This window comes from Ambystoma mexicanum, chromosome 4q (genome assembly GCF_040938575.1).
Source record: "Ambystoma mexicanum isolate Mex_15411 chromosome 4q, UKY_AmexF1_1, whole genome shotgun sequence".
In the NCBI taxonomy this organism is placed as follows: domain Eukaryota; kingdom Metazoa; phylum Chordata; class Amphibia; order Caudata; family Ambystomatidae; genus Ambystoma; species Ambystoma mexicanum.
In genome coordinates this window covers 87,746,340-87,769,433 of record NC_090928.1, presented here as the reverse complement: position 1 = coordinate 87,769,433, position 23,094 = coordinate 87,746,340, and the positions used below count along the sequence as shown (strand labels likewise).

Below are 23,094 nucleotides of genomic sequence, written 5' to 3'. Positions count from 1 at the left end.
TTCAGAATGAGACGCTAGATGAATCCGGGGAATATGTATCTGCCAAGAATGCTGGATAGAGGATCTGGAAGGTCAAGAGAAGAGGGGTTAGTAATGGTAGAGGTAGAGGCTTTACGAAGGATTGAGATTGCCTAGTTGCGAACTCACGGAGCATCCGCTAGCACAGTAGCGACGCGAAGAGCTGGAAGTCTCCATGGCCTATGAAGAGTCACGTGAGCGGTACGCCGTACCTCTGGCGAACGTGAGAGGACTGGAACGGCAATAGCGGAACCGTTCGTACTGCGATCCACCATCTTGGAGGTACCATTCCGAACGGAACCGCAGAGCCGGCTTCTAGACCAAAGGGACCAGCGCTTCGTGAGTGTAACAGTATGCCCCCTTCTCCTGGGGGGCGACCCTGGTTTCCCTGGATGCAACCTAAAGAATCGTCGGACCAGACGTGGAGCATGAACTCCAGAGGCCGGCTCCCACGTTCTTTCTGCAGGGGAGTACCCCTTCCAGTCCACCAAGAACTGTAGCCTCCCCCTCCGATAACGGGAATCACAGATACTGGCGACTTCATATTCTGGACCAGTATCGGTAGAGATAGGAGGAGGAGGGGTACAATCCGATCGGTGAAATCGATCCGGTACTGTCAACCGAATCTGGGAGAGGTGAAAAACAGGATGAATCCGGGACCATGACGAGGGCAAATCGAGCTTGACTGCCGCAGAACCCACCATCGATAAGATCCTGAATGGACCGAAGAACCTAGGGGATAACTTGGAAGGGACCAGATGCCGGGGAAGAAAGCGAGAAGCCAACCAAACAGTATCTCCCGGGCTCAAAGGTGGGACGTCTTGGCGATGTTTATCAGCAGTCCGCTTGGCCCTATCTTGAGCCATTCGTAATGAGACTCTAGCCGATTTATGTCCTTCTTGTATTTCGGAAATAAGGCCATCCACTCCTGGACAACTAGAAGGGGATAAAGGGACAGAAGGAACAAAGGAAGGATGGAATCCATAAGTACAATGGAAAGGGCTAGTATGAAGGGCCGAATGAAGGGCATTGTTATATGCAAATTCGGCTAAAGGCAACAAGTCCAACCAATTGTCTTGGGCGGCTGATGTGAAACACCGTAGATAGGCCTCCAAGGTTTGGTTAAGGCGTTCCGTCTGTCCGTTCGTCTGTGGGTGATATCCCGAGCTGAGAGCCCGCTTGATTTCTAAGACTTGGCAAACCTTTTCCCAAAACTTGGAGGTGTATTGAGGGCCCCTATCGGAGACCACTGTGTCCGGTAGGCCATGTCTGGAGAAAATTTCAGAAAGGAAAATCTTAGACATTTCCCCAGCCCCAGGCAGCTTGTTCATGGGAGTGAAATGTGCCAATTTCGTAAGATAATCAATGGTGACCATTATGGCGGTCTTGTTGCGTGAGGGAGGAAGATCTACTATAAAGTCGGTAGAGATCACTTGCCAAGGTTTCTCTGGAATCGGCATCCGGGTGAGCAGCCCCAAAGGTGGAGTTCTGGGATTCTTGGATTGGGAACAAACGATGCAGGCTGCTACATAGTCCTGTACATCCTTGCGGACTTCCGGCCACCAAAAATATCTTAGCACTAGGTTCAAAGTGCCTTGAACGCCTCGATGCCCAGCGGCCCGAGAGTCGTGACACATTCGTAATACTTCATGCTGCAACTCTGAAGTAGGGATGAAGACTTGCGATTTGTGAAAGAAAAAGGAATCGTCCTGGGAAAGATGGTAAGTACTGGCTGTCTTCTTGCAGGCGTCAAGGTTAGAAACCGATGCAGTCCTCAATTCGCTTAAGAAGTCGGTGATGACAGCGATGAATCTTGCTTTGGGGAACAATTGTTCAGAGCTGAATTGGGAGACAGGAACGTCCTTACGAGAGAGAGCATCCGCCCTCTGGTTTTGTTTTCCTGGAAGAATAGTGAATTCGATCCGGAATGGAAGGAAGAAATACGCCCAACGTGCTTGTCGGCTGTTGGTTGTATGTGCATTCTGTAGGACCCTGAGATTTTGATGATCTGTTCGTACCACTACAGGAAAGGGTGAACCTAGTAACAAGTGTCTCCACTCTTCAAACGCCCTTTTTATAGCCAACAATTCTTTTTCGAGCACAGAGTAGTTCTGTTCCGAAGCATTGAAGGTTTTAGAAAGATATGCAACTGGTCTTTCATCTCTTTGGTCGGTTTGTTGGAGTAAGACCGCGCCCAGAGCATGATGAGATGCATCAGTTTCCACAAAAAACTGTTTATTCTGGTCGGGGGTAATCAAACAGGATGCAGAAGTGAACAAGGATTTAAGTGTTTGAAATGCAGAATCGGTGGATTTATCCCAAACAAACGGAATTCCCTTCTTTAACAGTCGAGTCAGGGGCAGAATAATATCCGAAAAGTTAGGGATGAATTTCCTATAGAAATTAGCAAAACCTAAAAACCGTTGGATCTCCTTAACGTTAGAAGGTATGGGCCAATCAACCACAGCGGAGATCTTTTTTGGATCCATGGAAATGCCTTGGGCTGACATCACAAACCCGAGATAGGTTACCTGTCTTTGGTGAAATTCACATTTAGATGCTTTACAGTACAGCTGATTTGACTGCAGTCGTTTGAGTACAGTTTCTACATGTATCAGGTGTTCTTCTTGAGAGTAGGAGTATACTAAGATGTCGTCTAAGTAGATGATTACAAAATGGAATAGAATATCTGCGAACAGATGGTCCATGAAACGCTGGAACACAGCAGGTGCGTTCACCAATCCAAAAGGCATGACGTGATACTCAAAATGCCCAAATGGGGTTCGAAATGCTGTCTTCCATTCGTCTCCAGGGGCAATCCGGATGAGATGGTATGCTCCGCGAAGGTCCAGTTTAGTATAAAAGGAAGCTCCTCGGACTGCCTCCAAGATGTCAGGGATTAAAGGCATAGGATATTTATCTGCCACTGTGATTTTGTTAAGACCCCTGTAGTCAATACAAGGTCGAAGTTCATTAGTCTCCTTCTTTGGAATGAAGAAGAGAGAGGCTCCGGCCGGGGAAACCGACTCAGTAATGAGCCCGTTCCTTAAATTGGTTTGGAGATATTCTTTGAGGACTACCTTTTCTTGTTGGGAAAGGACATACATCCTCCCAAACGGGATAGGTTTGTCCGGAAGAAGTTCAATGTGACAGTCATCTCTTCTATGAGGCGGTAGAGTAGGGAACTGGGGATTGGAAAAGACAGACTGATACTTAGAATAGCATTCCGGAACAATCTCCAAGTTGTTTATTGAGGATACTGGTGAAGGGATCGAGTTTTCAGTCGGGATGTAGATGCCAACTGATTCCTTGGCTAAACAATGGCTGACACAGTATTCCGAGCCGAGGAAAAGAGTACCTGCTGTCCAATTTATAAAGGGGTTATGTCTCCTTAACCAGGGGAGACCCAATATAATGGGGAAATGGGCTGCCTTGATTAAATCGAAAGATAAGGTCTCTTTATGAGAGGCAATTTGACAGACAACAGGTTCTGTCTGTTCTCGGATAGGACCAGAACTTAGTGGATGTCCGTCCACTCCTTGAATAGGAGTGACCATCGCTTTGGGTATACAGTTAATTCCATGTTTATTGGCCCATTGGTCATCAATGAAATTCCCTGCAGCACCGCAATCTATCAGAGCAGGTATGTTCTGTACCATCTGAGTGTGAAAAACAAGAGTAACAGAAATAATAACCATGTTTTGAGTGGTTGCTACTGAGTCCAGATTTACAGGGATTCTCTTCGGGGAATCAGAATCTTGCGCCCCTACCGTTGTTCCCCCTGCGGTAGGGCTTTGAAGTTTCCCGACCCCTTGGCTGGAGTGCGTCGGGGGGGAACTAAAGGACAATCTCGTAACTTATGAGACGAAGCTCCGCAATACATGCATAGTCCCATACTCTTCCTTCTCTCTTTCTCACCTATCGATAGGGGCCCTCTCACTGTTCCTATTTGCATAGGCTCGTCTGAAGTGATAGCTTTATTTGTTACGGGGGGATAATCGAGTTGAGATCGTATGCCTCTAGTTTTCTTCTTTTCAAAAGAACGTTCATGTAAGCGGTAATCGATTTGCATGATGAGTGTGATCATATCCGCTAGATTTGCCGGACGCGGAACCTTAGCTACCTCATCCTTTAATTCGTCTGAAAGTCCTCGTCGGAATAAGGTGAGCAACCCATCGTCTGGCCATCCTGACTCAGAGGAAAGCTGTTTGAAGAGAGTGATATAGGTAAGTAGGTCTTTGTTACCTTGTCTAAGATCTAACAGTCTTTCTTGCGTGGATACCGAGATCTCTTGTCTACTAAACATTGCTTTCAAACTGTTGGTGAAAGCAGAATAAGAGTCCAAGATCACATTATTAGAGGTCACTAAAGGTGTAGCCCAGGCCAAAGCAGGTCCGGCCAAATGAGAAATCACAAAGCCAATCTTATCTTTGTCTGTTGGAAAGAAGCGGGACTTGAAGGTAAATTGCACAGTGCAGCTATCAAGAAACTCCTTGAGTTTGTGTGGGTCTCCGTCAAACTTGCCTGTATTCAAACATACTGGAGGAGAGTCTGAGAAGGCACGAGTAACCTGTTGTCGTAATTGGGCATTATCCTGTTTAAGAGCTTGTATCTCTAGGGACATTGATTGCATGGCGGCAATTAGTTGTTGCATTTGCTGTTCCATTGAATCACAGTCTGCCGTAGCCTTATTTTATATTTTTATTTTGGGCGTCGCTAACTGTTATGCAATACTAGAACCTTAGGCTAGTTACAATAACTCCCGATTGAATAGGTTTGGAGGTCTTACCTGAGCAGACTGATATGTTCAACGGGAAAGCAAATGCTGAGCTCAAGAATCTCCCCGACCAATGCGTCAACCTCTCAACCGGTAGGGAAACTCAGCGTGAGAGGTACGCACCAGTCAGGGAAACCCTCTGGGGAAGAAAACCCTGGTCGAGCGCAGGATCCGAAGATTGGAGTGTGGTTTGAGTGTGGTTCGCAGGCTGATGACTCCTATTCGATCATGGCGTTGAGTATCGGAAGACTGCTTCTGGAGAGGGGAGAGATGAGAAGCGAAGAGATGAATAGTAGCAGTACAGGAAGGGAAATGGGTAAAAACAGGCAGGAGACTGATTTCCCTGACCTCTTAACCAGCCGGATTAGAAATACCAGGAGAGAAGCCGAGAATACGGGACACAGAGAGTGGTAACTGGAACACTAGTCTGTAAGAAGAAAGTAAAGGTAAGTAGAATCAGATCCTAAAATACTCGAAGAAGGAAGGGACTTGGACGAGAGTTTTTGTTAATACCCAGAATGCAGTAACTCGAGAACTCTGAGGCAGCGTTTCAGAATGAGACGCTAGATGAATCCGGGGAATATGTATCTGCCAAGAATGCTGGATAGAGGATCTGGAAGGTCAAGAGAAGAGGGGTTAGTAATGGTAGAGGTAGAGGCTTTACGAAGGATTGAGATTGCCTAGTTGCGAACTCACGGAGCATCCGCTAGCACAGTAGCGACGCGAAGAGCTGGAAGTCTCCATGGCCTATGAAGAGTCACGTGAGCGGTACGCCGTACCTCTGGCGAACGTGAGAGGACTGGAACGGCAATAGCGGAACCGTTCGTACTGCGATCCACCATCTTGGAGGTACCATTCCGAACGGAACCGCAGAGCCGGCTTCTAGACCAAAGGGACCAGCGCTTCGTGAGTGTAACACAACCTTACATTACCACCACAGTATATCTTACAGCATTTTTTCTTCCATCTACAGGGGTAATCTGGTGTTGTACGCAGTGCTGTCGCCAGTCAGGAAGCTGTAAAGGGATTCAATCAGGCACACACCCAAGTCTTGCCCGGCATGTAGTGCGCAAATGAAACCCTTATTTATTTTTTATCAATAATCTCAATATTCTGAATGATATACCACTCCTATCACGCCCTTCTCAAAATACCCCTAGGTTACACTGAGCCAGGAATCAGGTTCGTTGTAAAGGTAATTATTTATTTATTTAGAATTTAAAATCACAATATTTTTTAAATAGGTAACAACAATCACCAATGGGGTGACAGGAACAATGAATAAGATATTTAATGCACTAGTAATGAAGTAATGAACACAACAAGAATGCAGCAAAGTAAAGAATACTTTTGGGTTGGTTTGGAACATGTAGCACTATGGTTAGGGGTTCCCCCTGCAACTCCCCTGAACCCACCCATAGGCAATTTAAATAGATGTGAGGAGAGAGCAGGTATTCCGGAATAATGCAGACCAAACAGAATATCACTCCCACCTTCCCCCCTTAAACACAAGAGAAAAACGGATTTGACTTTTCAACTGTCAGGATGGCTTTGAAATTGACTGAGCAAAAACACTAAATATGTTAAAAAATGCTTAAATTATTATAAAATTCTACGGGAGCCGCTTTGAACAGATGCAAGCAAGCAAAGCAAGGTTTTAATCAAGAGAAAACAATTTGAATCTCAAAGGCCAAGTAGGAAATAATTTAAAGGCAATTCACACGTATAAAACTTTCCAAACATAAATTTGCGGCAAACGTTTACATTTTTAAATGTTAGGTACAAGTGTGAGTTGATATTTCGCTTCTATCTTACAAACTGAGGGAGTTATGGAGGTTTTAGTGAGAGGTGTTTTTCGAAAATAAAGACACGAATTTGGACAAGGACTTCAGTTTAGCATCAGAAAATATGGCTTATGCTTTTACTCAAGGCTGGAGCGTTCAGGCTAGGCAACCAAGTGGGACGAAGTAAGCTCTGAGACAATTCAGTAACAGATCCGCATCACATTCCTCGGCAGCACCAGTCCAAAGACTCAAAGTGGGATTTATGGATCAGAGTTACACAAATAGAGAGGACTATGAAAATGGCGCTTTAGCAACTAGACAGAATAAGATAGCACTAAAAATGTTAACACTGTTACTGGTTATGAAAGTAGGGATGAGAGTGGAACAAGATAATGCAAGGTATACAATAGTTCGCTAGCATCCTATTAATACTAACAATCCATTGGGATTTAAGATTTTGGACGGTCACGGTTCTGGTCAATGGATTGGGTCTATCAAGGAAAGACAGCACATCAGGCGCACTGGGTTGTGAAGATAAGTTTGAGGATTGAGGCCTTGCTGAAAATGGTTCAGCTATTGCTTGGCCTGGTCCTTGGCATCTGGAAGGATGTTGAAGGCTGGTTGTTGAATGCTGGATCAGAGTGCTTCGCTGGAATCAGAAGAGTGAGTGCGTATGTGCTGTCAGCTGTCTCTATTTATCCTTTCAAATGACATCACAAAAATGGGTGTATGGGCCGGCTTAACTAAACTCGCCCCTGTGGAATGGGATTGGATCAAAGTCACATCTCCGCCTTGCACACGAGTGATTGGATCCAAGACACATGATGTCACATTTATGGTTTGGCTTTTACCATCCTTAGAAACCTCCCCTAGCCACTAGTATCAAAATCGAATTTTGTCCTAAATACATATTTATACATTTGTAACCTCTACAAAAATCACATACAGGGATTACATATGTTATGGAGTATCTGTTCCTCAAAATCCCGCAGCTGTGAGATCTTGTTTCGTCTGTCTGTAGCATTTTGTCCATTTAACCATGAAAACATTTTCCAAATTTTCTCCAAATTTCCACAGTTTACCATAGGAATGTGTGTACAAAGTTTAACTATTCTAGCATAAATACAGTTCCCATAAAACCACATATATTGCCATTCCTGTTCCGAATATGCTACACAGCTCCATCACATCTTGAAATGCAGCGCCAAAAATTAGACTAACAAATCTGCCCTTTTTATATTTTTCACCATTCCTGATAAGTTAGGAGTCTCTAAAAAAATTTCATTATATGTTCTTAGCAGCAAATGGTCTCTCCCTGGTGCTCAAGGAGTAGCCCCCACCTTTGGGAACCTTCTGCAAGCCAAGTTTACGACTTCTTCACATGTTCATTTCCTGGCCTGGAGTATCTGCCATTGTTCAGTCTCTGGCTGCAGACAAAGGTCTGTCCTACCCCGCATTTATGATATTTCAGTGAGTATCTGCTGAGAGTAAGGCCATCCTCTTGGGTGGAAAAACCTGTTTTTCAACTTCTGGCAGGCACAGCCAGACTAATTTATTTATTCTTAGTTTCTTGACTTAAAATCCAGCAGGAAACAAACTTGTTGCATCAGATGACACAGGTAAATTACATTCAAACCTGTGGAATCAAAAATAACTGAGATATGGGTTTCTTTCATCAACAATCCTTTTATGTTTGCTAATCCGGCAGGCTTTTAGTTTAGATGACTTTAAAGTCTAATCAGGAGAGCCCAGTGAACTGCACTCAGATTTTTGACAGGAACTGTCATTCACAGGCAATCCAGTTTTGTTGGAAAATGTTTTGCTTTTAACCTTTCAGGACTTTGTACATTCACAATGCTTCCTTAGGTTAAATGAATTTTAGCACCAAGCCAGATTTTGAGTGTTGAGAAGTGTTATGTACAGGCATTTTGGATTTTTAGCAGCAAAGTAAATGTCATTATAGGCAAATTTTGGAGTTTCACTTGCAAAGTGCTCTCCCTCTGCACTCTGTTTGCTTGTCATGGAGCCCACTGGCACTTTTTCTGCAGCGTGTGCTCTATTCCACCACACATGCACCATAGGTGGCAGGTTGTGCAGCCATCTTTTTGTGTGTTGAAAACGCGGTTTTGGAGGTTTTGGAGCGCACAAAAGTTTTGCTGCCATTTTTGCTGTTTCTTGCACCATAGATAGCAGAGTGATGCCACATAGTATAGGCTGGATATAGCATGCCGCATAGCAGAGTAGGTCAATACATCCCACAATCCGTGGAAATACAAAATAGACCCTCCAGCTCGCCTCCTCTTTGATCTGGCCCAACCTCAGCCCCTTCTTCGTTCTGCTAGAAATGCAGCAAGGAAAGGAAATACTGCGGCAAGAGCTGGTGAAATTGTTGCCAACTCCTCAGAACTATGAAGATGATCAAAAAGGTGATCTCTATTGTGGTACAGCTTTAAAGGCTTTATTTGTACCCCTATCCCGCTTTTTTCTGCACACTGCTCTGTTCCTCATGACCTAGCTCTCCATTTAATTAATTGATTGTTCTTATCCAGTAGCCTTAAACTGTATTGCTTTTGCTTTATGCATGGAAGTGACCTGGGACGGGGAAATAGGTATGATGCCTAGAACAGTCTCTTTATATCCTGACTGGTTAACTCCCTTGAAGTATGTTCCTTCAGTTTTCTTTGCTGCTTCCCCCACTCACTCTTCCTCTACTATGCCTCTCGCCCTTCTTTTCTCTTTTACTTCCTTTTTTCTCTGATAACTTTGCAGTGTTGATATGGAAATAATGAATGTCTACCTAATCTATTGTGATATAACCAACCTGCTCCATTACTTTGGTGGCCTTAGAAAGACAGGAGGTAATGAAATTAACAAGTTTATGCACCAAGCAAAAGTGATGGAGTGGAGATAACTCTGAGCAAGTGCTTAATTTAGGTTTCCCCCCTGCATTTAGACAGGTACTTTTGAAATGTTGCTGGTGGAGTAAAAAAATACCTTTATGTGAACTGAGCCCTCAATCTGGATGGTCCACCAGTTTGGAATACATACCCTTCTTGAATCTCCCCCTTTTTCAACCCTGGGCTCACCCCAGAATGGCAAATGTTTGGAGCCTCTTCATGCGCAGTCTCTGTTCCTGATGCATTTGCTTTGCCACCACATGAAAGGCAGGACCTGCTTGCAATGCTTCTATTCCACTTGTTGCGGCTGATAAGTATTTCCATGGGCTATATATTACAGCAAACAATCGACTCTTAACCGCAGTGAGGCATAAAGTAAATAAAAAAACCTGTGCCGCTCAGAAGGTCTCAACGATATAGTAACTAACTCTAGAAGAACTTTTATTTTGAATAATTTGTTGGTTTGTGGTTGAGGTGGCTTTCAATAAGTTCAGAATCCATTAATATTAAATGCATTTGACATTTCACGGTTGCTCGTAATTAGGTTGGAGCAATTAAAGGAAGATCAGCGCACAGGAAACTTGTCATTGGAACATTCTTTTTTTTAGGGTGTGTAGAAACCATATTTTCCATACAATGGGGGAGTAAAAAATGAGAGATTATCTAGTGTTTAAATCATCACAATACACTATCGGTTGATTGAATGCTGTTGTTGTTAGTGTTGTGTTTTATGTGTAGTAGATGTCAAGTACACCTATGCAGGGATGCATGTAGTGACACAATAATTCAGTTTAGAAAGAGTTACGAGAGTTATTAAAGCATTTTAGCTAGAAACTGCTCAATGTGCCAACTTTCATTTTACTTGAGCTCTTTGGAGAATGTGTTTTCTGTGCAAGGAACAGTGTTCATGGCTTTGGCATCATTCAGATCTTTGTGACCGCATGTCTTCTGTAAAGTGTGGTAAGGAACCATGTTAATAACTCTATTTTGGGGTGCTAGTCACGTCTAAAACTTGAAATTCTAGGCAGCTTATGGAAGGTCTCTTGTTTTTCTCCTTCATTTATTTCTTTCAGGTATTGGAACTGTGTATGGCACCTTCAAGTAACTTCAAATGTGTTATGGTCCTTTGGCTCATACTCGACCAACAAATTATGGAACTGTCATGCATTTCTATAAATGATTATTTACTGTTCTTTTGGTTGAAGTGTGCACATTTAAATTTCAGCTATACGTGTTAACCTTACTATCCACATGCATTATGGTTGTACAGCATTGGTGTTTTATTTGTAAGTGCAGATTGAGTTGTGCAACCATTTTCCCTTAACTATAGACCATCACTCGGGAACAAACAAAAAAAGCAACAAGCTTACAGCCCAGAATTGCATCAGAAGCAGAGCAGATGTTTAGAAAATTACGGGTAAGCAAGTTGTACTTAAGATTTTTCTGTTGTAGTAGATCAAATATCTCTATTGGTAACAGACACTATCAAAAGGTTGATGTGTGTGTAAATATGGGTGTGATTGTTTTGTTGTTTATACTCTTGAATTTGTAGTGTGTGGATGTGGCAAGACATTTGGATAATATCCGCAGAATTATCGCCAAACGCATTTACCGTTACCACCACTTGGTCCTGTGGCATTATCATAGTATTATGAGTGGTGTCATGGTGGTGCAAATACCTATTTTTTGGGGTCATTTGGACTTCATGATGATTTTGAGGGATTTACAGGAAGTGGTAATTTTGCTGGGATAATTCGGACAATTTTCAGGGCTATAGAGGAGGATCTACTTCCTGCCAAAAAGGGTAGATTCTCAACTTTATCTCCAAACCCATAGTACAGTGCTGCGGTAAATCGGCAGTAAAGTGGTGGTAATGGAATTACTTCCACTTTACCACCATTTGGTCTGCATTGCAGTACTCATAATGAGTCCCATTGTTCATACAACCAAATCTATTATAGCCATCATGTTTAGTGCCCCTATATTTAGAGCAGTGCTCAATTTGTAAGAAAATAAGTGCCAAGGCCCGAATATTTTCTAGCATGCTTGTTACACATTCCGGTGGGTAACTCCCCACCGACTGTTGACACTACCCACGACTACTCCATAGTGGTCAACATATTTGTGGTTAAAGCTGCAATTCCCACTGGTTCATGGGTGATGGATCCAGTGTGCGATTTACAGATATCAATCAGCATGACGTATTAGTTATGTCTTGAAATAAACTAAATGTTTGTGTTTCTTTAAAACACAGCATTGTTAACATTTTGCTCCGATACTATCAGTGGCAAGTGGAACATGTTAACCATCTATAGACCGAAAAAAGAGCAAGCATGCCTTCCTTGTACAGTAAATTGATGGACAAATGTAGGCAAAATCATTATTTAACTGATGAGCTTGGCTATCAAACACTGCAGCAAGACTGTCTTATATAGGGTGTCACTCATGGCTCCTCTTCGATATTGTCCTTTTCACTGACCTTGCCCCTGTGTTGGGACTGCTGGCTGGTGACTGTGACTGTCCCTTTTGTTAGCCCACCCTGATGGTCTTTGCAGTAGAGAATTAGAAGCAGTGTCATGCAGGCTGAGTGTAGCAGTGTGTGGACATGGCCAGCATCAATGCCCAGCACTGTCACCACCCAACTCATTGTTATTCATGAAAATGGATAAATAGCCCTGCCAACCTAGGTCATCAGGATCATGAATATCAATGAGCCAGTCCATGCAGAGACCCTGGCCAGTGCACACTGCATGGCTCAAAGTTGAGGTTCAATGAACAGCTCAGGTATCACCCAGTAAGCACGAGCTACGGCTAGGTAACCGGGAGCGGATATGGGTACACAACACGCCACAAATCGGACTTCCACATGAGATGCACAGTTTAACTTTTGGGCTATTATGTATAATTCACTATGTTTAAATGCGTCCTAGATATGTCCGAGTTCTTTTTTGTCAAAACCAAAAGTCTAAGACTGACTCCAACGGAAATATTCTCCAAGAAAAAGATCCTTGGCTCCCGAAGGTGGTTCCCCTTCCCCCTTAATTCTTAAACAGGTTGGCAAAATCTATCTTTAGCTAACAGTTCCTTGGTGTCTTTAGTGGACTCACTAAGTTCTTGTTCAACTAAGGCGTTCTGATCAAGCAAAACATTCTGCAATAGTCCTTCTGTAAAGGTTCTTGTATCTTGGTAGATTACTTGGTATAATCCATTGCCAGGAATTTTTATAACATTTTTAATTACCTGGTGTACTCGCCTGCCAGGAATCTGTGTACCAATTCAACTGCCTGGTATACTCGCCTGCCAGGACTTCTTATGTGTTTCACAGTTCTTAGGTCTACCACAATAGCATATACCATGTGCTGCTAGGTATGTCTATTTTGTGGTAATATTTTCTCAAATGTGCTTGCTCAAAACGTCTCCCCCAAATTGGTATCTGATTCTTTTGCATTTCATTGGGGTTTTCTTTTATACTTTGTCTTTTCTGCTGTGAGAAACCAGAAGATGTCTCACCCGCTAGTCCCCGGGGGATCTGTCATCCAGACCCTGGGGGTGGACCAGTGCGGGAGAATCACCTGGCTTAAGGGTCTTTGGGGAGTGGCACACTGGATGGCGAGACATGGTATTCCTTCCCCTGTAACACCATTACCCCTTCCTACCAGGTAGGATATGTGTGGAACTTTATTCCCCTACCCCCTTTGCCTTCTTAAACACTTTCACATGGACGGCCCGCTCTGGAAGAGCAGTTTTGAGTCGGCAGTTTGTAAGAAAGGAAATACCCTTGACCTTTTCGGCAAGACGCTGCTACTTTAAAGAAACCTTCAAGGCAGAAAACGTAAGGAGAGGAAACCAGACTGAAGAATCCTGCCTTGTGTGTCGAAGATACCGAGGGCCCTCCTGCGTACCTGACCAAGGTGGGGAGGAGCAGCAGCCACTGTGGTATTATCCTTGGCTCGAAGAACAAAGAAGCGACAGAGAGATCAACACAGCCAGTGAGTTAAGGACACTGACGCAAGACCGGTCTGTGCTGAAGTGAAGGTTGCAAGTGGCAACAGTGTTTAACGAGCGCCGGACCAAACATTGTTAAATGCTTGTGAGTAAAGCTAAACTGCTGATGAATGTTTGAACTTGAGAAGGAAAGATACAATACCATTGACAGAGTGGTCCTGCACCATGAATGTGCTCAATCAAAGGTCTCTGTAAGGTATCCCGTCAAGAGAAACAAAAGTACAAGATTAATGAGAATATTGTGTGAAGTGAATCGAAGTGGTCCTGCGACGGTTTAAGCAAATCCCAGCGCACATTTGAAATTCTCAGATTTTGATACTAGGAGCATATGAGCCCGAAAGAGGGAGGTCCATATCAAGAGGATCTGAGCCTGAATGAGAGAGATCCATGGTTTGAGCACAAAAGAGGGAGACCAAATGTGAACATTGTGATAAAAAGGGGGGCTCGACCTGAAGGAGGGAGACCCATGATGAACATTGAAAGCAAGACTGACCCGGTGCAGTAAGAGACTGTTATTGGAAAAGAGACTTTGGCAAAAGGCTCTGATCTCTGTGTTTTGAACTGTATCCTCATGGCCGAGAAGCCAGAGTGTGTACAAAGCTTGACCGTGCTGCCTTGCCCAGTGCTGAACCTTCCTGACATATTATTTCTTGAACACTTTTTGTTTGCGTACACCGTTGTCCCACACCCTTTTGTATTTAGAAGTAAGGCTTGGCAATAGGTTTATTAGTATAGGCCCCTTTTATTTTGGCAGAAACCCGACTAGGACTGCGTTATTATTTGATGGTCGTAGCTTTCTCCAATCATTAGATTTAGGTTTAGATAGGTGTTCAACCAGCCCATTTGAAGTTCAATAAACACCCCTGAACTGTGATCACTTGTGTCTGTCTTCACTGTTTGACACCATGCCTTCCTTACACTGCTTTCAAGCATTCCTCTTTTGGCACCTTGCCTTTGCACTTTGCCACGGCTTCATTCAAACAAACTTTGCCTTTGAAAATGTTCTGCATCAAACATTCTTCTTATTGAGTGTTGAATTTGTAGTTTGCCTTTACTCCGCTTAAACGTTGCCTTTGTAGATTTCCTGCATTAGCAAACTTGTACCAATCACTTGTCGGGGTTGTCGGAATGCCCCATTGTCCCCAGGTGCTTTGAGCAGACTCACTGGTCTTTTCCAGCATCTCCGACATGCTTGCACTTCTGTGTTATGGCTTCTTCTGCCTTCCAGGTTGGAGTCTGCAAATGCTCCGCCAGCACCCAGCATGGCTCAGCAGTCACACGCCAGCTTTCTTGCTTGGCCCGGGATGAAGTCTGCTGCCTTGTTGAACGACCGTACCTCCAGGAGTTCCTGCATGGCTCCTGGTGTCTCCACAATCCTCCTTGCTCGCCTGCAGCATCTCTCTCCCTGTCCGGATGGCCTTCTCTGCTTTGCCAGTTTTCTCTGTGTGCCTCGCGCTTCAGAGCCCCAGTGTGGATGGCAACATCCCCTTCTGCACTGTGTGAGAAACCTTAAGGTCTCTCCCTAGCTAGTCCCCGGGGATCTGTCATCCAGGTGGCCAGGACACAGCCATTGCTATTGGATCCAGTTCCTGGGGGTGGACTAGTGAGGGAGGATCACCTGGATGGGGGGGTCCTCAGGGAGTGGAAGTGGGACACTGACGGGTGAGACGCGGAATCCCCCTTCTTACAACACCTTTTCCCGATCCTACCACGTAGGACATTCAGAAACACTACCCCCCCCTTTTCCACACAAATACTTTTGCATACCACGAAAGAAAACGGACTAACACCAGAGCCGTTTACCTGACATGTCCCAATACAAGGGTCAGGCAAAGTCAGGCAATTGACCAGAATCACACACCTGACGGCCCTTTCCCTTCCCCACAGGGATAAAAAGTGGAACACGAGAGCACAGTACGAGCAAGGCAGACCACACGAAGAGAGAGCTATCCAAGCACGGCAGTTCAAGAGGAGGAGAAAAGTGGCGAGAACCGAAGGGGCGACCAGCCCTTTCCGACCCAGACCTGTGAAGCCTCAGCTGATGGAAACAGAAGAACACGAACAATAGCCCGAGTGTGTTGCAGCAGATTTCAACGGTACACAGACCATGCCTACGCTGATAAGCAGCACAGAGGGAGACGCCTGATAGCGTGGTACCGTCCTTGACTCCAAAAGCAAGTAAAGCCAAGCGGTTCATCAGAGCCGGTGAGTCGAGGGGAGAACCGATGAGAAACCAAACTGTGCTGAATGAAAGTCTCAAAGTGGCAAAGTAAGAAAAACACAAAACTGTGAACTTTGAGGGAAAGCCAACTGCAGAAGTGTTCGCACCACGTGGCAGCTCATCCGAGACACTCTGGTTAATCCTGTGTTTGTTGAACTACCTATACCAGAAGGGCCTAGGAGAGCTGCAAGGAGGCCGTAGGAGTGCCGCAAGGAAAAGGTCAAAGTGGTCTTACAGGGGTCTAGCAAAACCCCCTGTACAGTCAAACCTTTTGATATGCATGTAATACGAAAGCTAATGGAGTTGAATCCTGCATAGTGAATTCAAGGGAAGAATTGGGTGAAAGGAAAGAATTGGCAAGCGTGAACCCGACGGAGGGATGCTGATTGAACGGGGCGAAGCGGGAAGTCCCAATGAACATTGTGTTGATGAAAGTGAACCCGGCAGAGGGGTGTCCACACTGAACTGTTCAAAAAGACATTTAGACTTGTGAATGTCACAGGTGAGAGAGTTCTGAAAGGCCATAGCAAACCCGACGAACGGAGGCTGAGATTTGTGAGGGGTCTGCGCCCAGATGAGTGGGAGCAAGGGGTGAAGTCATCACCCAACGTACATTTGGAACAGAACTTCTTTTGTTTGTTATTTCTGAAACCCTCCAGGTCCTTAGGGGAAATAGGAGACTTTTTTGTAGAAAATAGACTAAATCACCGACAGTCCTGATATGTGAAGCGGAACTATTGTCTCGTGCTGGGAAAGCTCCAGAGTGTGCTGTGCTCAGGACTCCCGACTTGACCCGTGCTCAAATTGTGGGAAGGGGGACCCCCGGATAACAGATCCTGACTTATCATTTGTGAACACTTCTTTCTTTCTTGTGAACCCTATCCCACACCCCTTTTTGTATTCAGCGTAAGGATTGGCAATAGATTTTCTTAGTATAGGTCTTTTTATTTGACACAATGCCACTAGGACTGCCTTATTATTATTTGATGGTTGTAACTTGCTCCCATCTTATATTCCGGTTTAGATTAGGCATTTTACCAACCTTTCTATACAGTTTAAAACACACCCTTGAACTGTAATCACTTGTGTCTGTCTGTCCTTGATAGCATACCTTCTTTACAACTGCTCGCTGCACCTCTCTCTTTCATAATGCAGTTGCCATCTTTAAATGTTCGGCTCATTACAGGTTTGGAAATACAACTGGTCTGCATGTTGTTTTTCAGACTCCTATCACTGTGTACAAACTCATCCCAGTACCTGAGTTGTTATGGCAGTTTAAGTCCATGGGCCTCATTACACGGATGGCGGTAAGGGATTACCGGCACCGGTAAGGGCACCGGTGCCGGTAATCCCTTACCGCCCTACTACGAGGTCCCTTTGCTGGTCCCTACCTTAACGGCTGGCTTTACCAGCCGTTAAGGACGGGACCCGCAAAGGTACCTTGGAGGCAATTACGGTACCGCAATTTGCGGTACCATAATTGCTGCATTCCCCATTCCCATTTGAGCCCTATGGGGTCTCAAATGGGAATAGGGAAGGGCCAGTGGTGAATGGGGAATTACGGCCCCGCCAACCTTGGAATGGGGCGGTAATTCCGCCATTCACCATGGCGGGATTGGTAAATTACCGTCAGCAACCATGGCGCTTACAGCGCAATGGTTACCGCCTTCCGTGTAATGAGGCCCCATAACTTTGTATGGGCTTTTAATTCCAGGATGGTTTTTCTCATGGATTTCATAAAAAGGCCCATCCAAAACAAAAGGTGTTAAGTGTGAGTTGTGTGCTAGTGTGAAAGTTAGAGATCTGACTAGAATGATAATAGGCCATCAAGAACTCTGGTATCGGAGGATCTTCATCATAGGGAACTGTGACTCCAATTAAGTCATTACACCTCTCCGGTAGCTGTGTCCTCCCATGTGATCCTCCCTCATATAATCGCCCTCAGGGTCAGGATTAGGTAGCGGCTGCCGTCCCCTTGCCACATGGGAGGAGGTCGCCACCAGGGAATCCATGATGACTCCATTGGATTTATCACATGCTGTGAGAAACCAAAGGGTGTCTCACCTGGTAGTCCTCAGGGACCTGTCATCCAGACGTCCATGACACGGCCATCGCTTTTGATCCAGTTCCTGGGGGTGCCCCAGTTTGGGAGGATCATCAGTGTGAGGGGCTTTGGGGTCGGGGGTGAGACAGCCGATGGTGAGACGCTGTATTCCCCCCTTTTTTGTTCATCTACCCCATCCTATTTTATAGGATTTTCCAAAGTCCCACCCTCCTCCTTTTTGCACAAACACTGGGACGAGGAAGAAGGTGACTGAGAGTAACCAGGTTAACTCTCTCACATTGTACTGGACATGCCGCGTTAATTGAGTCAGGCAAAGTCAGGCACTTTACACTAAGTGCAGACACCTGATACCAGTTAGCTCTCCTCAGACAAATAAAAGGCAACACTTAAAGACACACTCTGAGCAAGGCGGAACATGAGCACGAGCAGACCTTCCGGGACAAAGCCACACCTACCGGAGCAGATCAATGAACCAAGGGAAGAGAGCAGCGGCCCAAAAACCCCAAGGGTTCCCTACTGAGGTTGTTGCCTCCGACAGACAGCGAAAGACTCGTGGAGGGGGCCAGATCCCACAAGTGAATATTGCTTTGTGTTTCAAGGACGCCAGCGACCCACCCGGGGGAACAGCAGAATTGGGGAGGCAAGGCCAAGCCTGTGGTACTAGCCTTGACTCGTGAATTGTAAATAGCAAAACAAGAAAGAAGCACACACAGCCGGTGAGCTGGCAAGCGACCTGAGACACTGGTGTGTTAAAGCAAATGAAATAGCAACATTATATCGCAAGTGAAGGTGGTACACGTGTGGATGAGACGCGAAGAAAGGCAGACCTTTGAATGAATTTTGAAGTAAAGGGCAGCTGTGAGATCAGCAATACTAAATAACTGAGTGGTCCGGTGAAAGGAAGTAGCCCATTTGAAAGTCTCAGTGAAAGGTACATTGTTTAAAGCGAAAAGGCGAACAAACAGCAAAAGTGAATTAAGCGAGTGTAAACTGAACTTTGTCAAAGTAGTCCTGCGGTGGTCTGTAAAAGAGAGGCAGGCATATTTGAAAGTCTTCGACTGTCAAAAGGGGTCTGAGCCCGATTGGAGGAGACCCGAAGTACAATAAGCTTGGGGAAGGAAGTCCCTTGCAAGTTTTTGTTGAACTGTGAAGTGAGTGGTCTGATCACGACAGAGGGAGACCTACGTGAACTGGTGAACTGGTGGTAAATAATTTGAAACCAAGAAAGAGACTTTAACGTGGAAGTCCGGATGGCCTCAATCCACGGTTTGTAACTGCTTGTTAGAGTGTTAGAAACTGAGCCAGAGTGTGTCATCCTGCCTACACGGATAGCCTTACCCCATGAGGTTTAATGTGAGGAGGAAAGCTGGTTCAACTACCTTTATATTCTTTTGAACAATGATTTTTCCTTTGCATACATTTCTCCTTTCTACACATTTTGTTCAAGAAATATGTCGGGATACTTTTTTTTTGTTTTTTTGTTTTTGCATAGGCCATTTTGACTTGACGGACTCGACTAGGACTGTGTTTATCATTTGGTGGTCGAGACTACTCCCAGCTTAGTTGTAGGGCAAAATAGGAGTTTCTCCAACCCCAACATTTTCAATAAAGGTTTTACAAATTGTATCCATTGTGTCAGTGTCGTATTTGTGATACCATGCCTTCCCTACAATATCCTTCCCCTAATGTTGCTGGTACTCTGAGCACCTATTGGAAAATGGGAAAGGAAGTCCACATTGCTCTGTTCCTTTCCTCTGCTCTGCAGAAAAACAACTTCATATGGGTCCCAGGCCCTGGTATGTTTCTTTCACGGGTTCTCTACCCCAACTTCACTCACTGTCCAACGGAACAGACCAGGTATACTATCCTTCCGGGTACTGTTCCACATAGGATATTGTGTACAGTTTGTTTCAATCTCTCTCTCTTCTTGTTCTTCTCAGAGTCCCAGACCCTCTTACCTTGGCTTTCCCTTTGTGTTTCTTTTAGGTCCTTGCCCAATTACTTTGGATTTGCCTCTGTAGTTCACTTGGGTCCCAGACCTCTTTGTATTGGCTTTCCAGGACACTTGGTTTACTCTCCTGCCAAGTGTCTACTGATACGGCATATGCTTGTGTCTTTATATTTGTCTTGGGGACCTTGACCCATGTATCATCATCTTTACTTCGTATCAGGTCCCTGGCCCTCCGTAGGCTCTCCTTGTTCGGGCTCTGCCCCTCATATGGACCCAGGCAAAACCTGTACCTTGTTTTCAGGTTCCTGCTGCCTGGCGTCCTGCTTGGGGCTTCTCTGACTCTTTGGGTGAGCTTCCACTTCTTCTCTCTCTGTTCCTGCTGTGGTGGGTGTACCTGCTTCAGCAAGTCGGGCTTCACGGCTTCTCTCTGGGAGGCAACCCAACTCTTTTTTGTACTTGGTTTCTCGTACCGGTTCTTGGCAGCATCCTTAGAGACAGCAGCTTCGAGGGGATTGGGTCCTCCGACGTATTCCATATCTATGACTGTGATCACCCCAGCTGTGCTGCTTGGGAACATTTTTCTGCGTCCTGCATCGATGATGTCGATACGCTGTCCTCGATGGCCTCTGTCGAGCCGGCGTCACCGGATGTTATAAGTAGGACGCACGACACCCGTAGCCTCAGTTCCGTTTTTTTCTTCGAACATGTTCGCTTCGGAGATCTCGGTGCGCCTCGGTTCAACTGAATCCTGTTCTTTCGGTTCTTCGAACCTGTTCGTTTGTGTATTGAAATGATGTCTTCAGCTTCTTCCACCGCGCGGTCGGGTTTTAAATAGTGTCGGGTGTGCGGGTCCAAGATGTCGTTGACGGACACGCACAATGCTTGCCTCTGGTTTCTCGGGGAGGACCACGATACGGATGATTGTGTCGACTGCCACTCGCTTACATCGAAGGCCTTGCAGGAGCGTAAGAAGAAGCTCTAGGTGGGTAAGGTGGCCAAGCCCTGGAAGTCGCGATCCACTGGACCTTCGACGGACGATTCGAGGGGCGACTCTCTACATCATCGTCGTGAGTCCGGGGGGTCTCGGTCCGGGAGTCGGTCTCGCCATTCCTCTGCCTCTTCGAGGCACACACGGAAGCGCTGTCACAGGTCGCCTTCCCCGTCCTCCTCCGAGGACTCCACCCTTCGGCGGGTTGCTTGTCCCAACAAGCATTCCACTCCTGAGGAATGGGATTCCTTCCGAAAGGAGATGATGGCGATTTTTCAATCGCAGGGCTCCGGTCCGTCTGTGCTGTCGAAGGACGCCGGCCGTGACTGTGCTAGAGACACCGCTCGTCCGCCTTCGAGGTCCCGGTCGGACAAGGATGGTCGCTCTAGACATGCCTGTTCCAGGTCCCGGTCCTCGACGCCCTCGAGACCGCGTGTGCCTGTGCAGTCTTCGAGGAAGACATCGACGCTTGCGGCGCCCAGTTCGTCGAGAGACTCTCTCGAGGCTCCGCCTCCGAGGAAGTCGTCGATGCCATCGGCGCCCAGGCTGTCGAAGGACATGCTCGGGGCTCCGCCCTCGAGGCCTGTGTCGACGCCGTTGAAGTTGTCTGCGCTTCGTTCAACATCGACGTTTATTCTGTCGACAACCTCAACGCCTTTCTAGGCTGCTTTGTCGGAGGTACCCCTTGGCACGGTGGAACCCCCCCAGAAAGGCTCTGGCCAAGGCTAAGAATGTCTTTGTCACTTTTTCTGTGCCCTTTTTCCAACCTCTGGATTATATTTGAGGGGGATGAGGGATCTGAAGAAGATTTGGTGCCTGAAAAGATGCCTGACGAGATTTTGTCTGGACACAACCAGATTGAGGACCTGCGTCAGTCACTGCACGACACCAGTGGTCTGGACACCTCTCCGGAGGTGGAGTTCTGTCGGCCTGAGCCTGGCACCCATGGCGAGTCCTCGTACCGGCGCCTTTTGTCGAGGGTCACGGAATACTTGGGGTGGTCTGCGCCACCTGTGGATTTTCTGCAGGATGACCTGACGGACATCCTCGACCAAGGTCCTCCAACTGACCTGGTACTACCATTCCATATGGCTTTGCAAGGAAGGGTGGCTGCAGCTTGGACTGCTGCGGAGTGTCTCCCGGCAGTGAGCAAGTCTTTGCCGCGAAAATACTGCCCAGCCAGTAGTGACCCCTGCTACTTGACCATGCACCCCACTCCGGAGAGTTTGGTGGTGCAAGCGGCCACAGACCCAGCAAAGCAGGCATCGTACCCTACCATCCCTCCTGATAGCAACGACAATCGTTTTGATGGCTGGGCGAAGAAAGGGTTTTTTTCAGGGGGTATGGCTTTACAGGTAGCCAACTCCGTGTGTGCCTTATTACGTTTCACGCACACTCTGTGGAACTGTATCTCCTTGGCAGCTGAACATATTCCCAAAGGGGAGGAATGGGATGGTTTTCTTGCTATTGTACAGGTTGGCAAGGATGCCATGTGTGAGACCGTTCAGTCAGGTTTGGACATGGCAGATTGTGTCAGCCGGTCCATGGTGGCGAGCACCGTAATATGCAGGTTTGCGTGGTTGCGGAAGTTGGGGTTTGCTCCTGATGTGCAGGCCCGGCTCCTCAACATGCCCTTTGATGGTGAACATCTTTTTGGCAGCAAGGCTGACGGGAGCCTTGAGAGGTTGCAGACCTCCAAAGCTGCAGCGAAGTCGTTGAGTGCTGCAGTTCTCCAACCTCTGCCTTTTCGTCCTAGGGGACAGCAATAGAGAGGAGGTTCCTTTCTATATTACTCATCCTTTAGTAAATCGAGAGGAGCTGCAAGTCAAAGGGGCCACCGTAGGAGTGTCAGAGGTGGAAAACAGGGTACTCGAGGTGCGAAGGCCGCTCGGGCAGTTGCCTCTTTGCCCTCAGGCACTGCCGCAGCCGCTTCAGCTCAGTCATGAGGCCATGTCCCATGGCTCGTCGGTTGGAGTTGTAGAGTGGCGTGCCATTACTTCATATGTGTGGGTTCTGGAGAACATAGCCCCCGGCTACTGTCTTCCTTTCCGGCAGAGGCCTCATGACAATCCACCAGGGAATCTCTCTGTGAAGAGTCCAGATCCGCTCCTTGCGCAGGATATTCATTCCCTGCTGGAGAAAGGTGCCATAGAACTGGTGCCTGTAGCGGAGAGGAACAAGGGATGGTATTCCCCTTATTTTTTGATTTCGAAGAAAGACAGGGGGATTGAGACCCATCATGGACTTGCGCGGTTTGAACAAACTCCTCAGGAAGGACAAGTTCAAGATGGTTACTCTTTCTCAAGTCCTCCAGGCCCTTCAACTTCAGGACTGGTTGGTGTCACTCGACCTCAAGGGCGCTTACTTTCATGTGCTGATCCATCCAAA

The 23,094-nt window shown here is 46.3% G+C and overlaps 1 protein-coding gene across 1 annotated transcript in view; it reads left to right on the top strand.

Annotated features, from left to right (window-relative positions):
* The first annotated feature begins 10,820 nt into the window (after window positions 1–10,820).
* LOC138467483 (interaptin-like) overlaps window positions 10,821–23,094 on the top strand; it is a 672,097-nt gene continuing 659,823 nt past the window's right edge. The window contains exon 1 of the mRNA XM_069607521.1: window positions 10,821–10,893. Coding sequence (XP_069463622.1) covers window positions 10,876–10,893 — 18 coding nt within the window. The 5' untranslated portion in view covers window positions 10,821–10,875. The remainder of the gene's footprint in view (window positions 10,894–23,094) is intronic.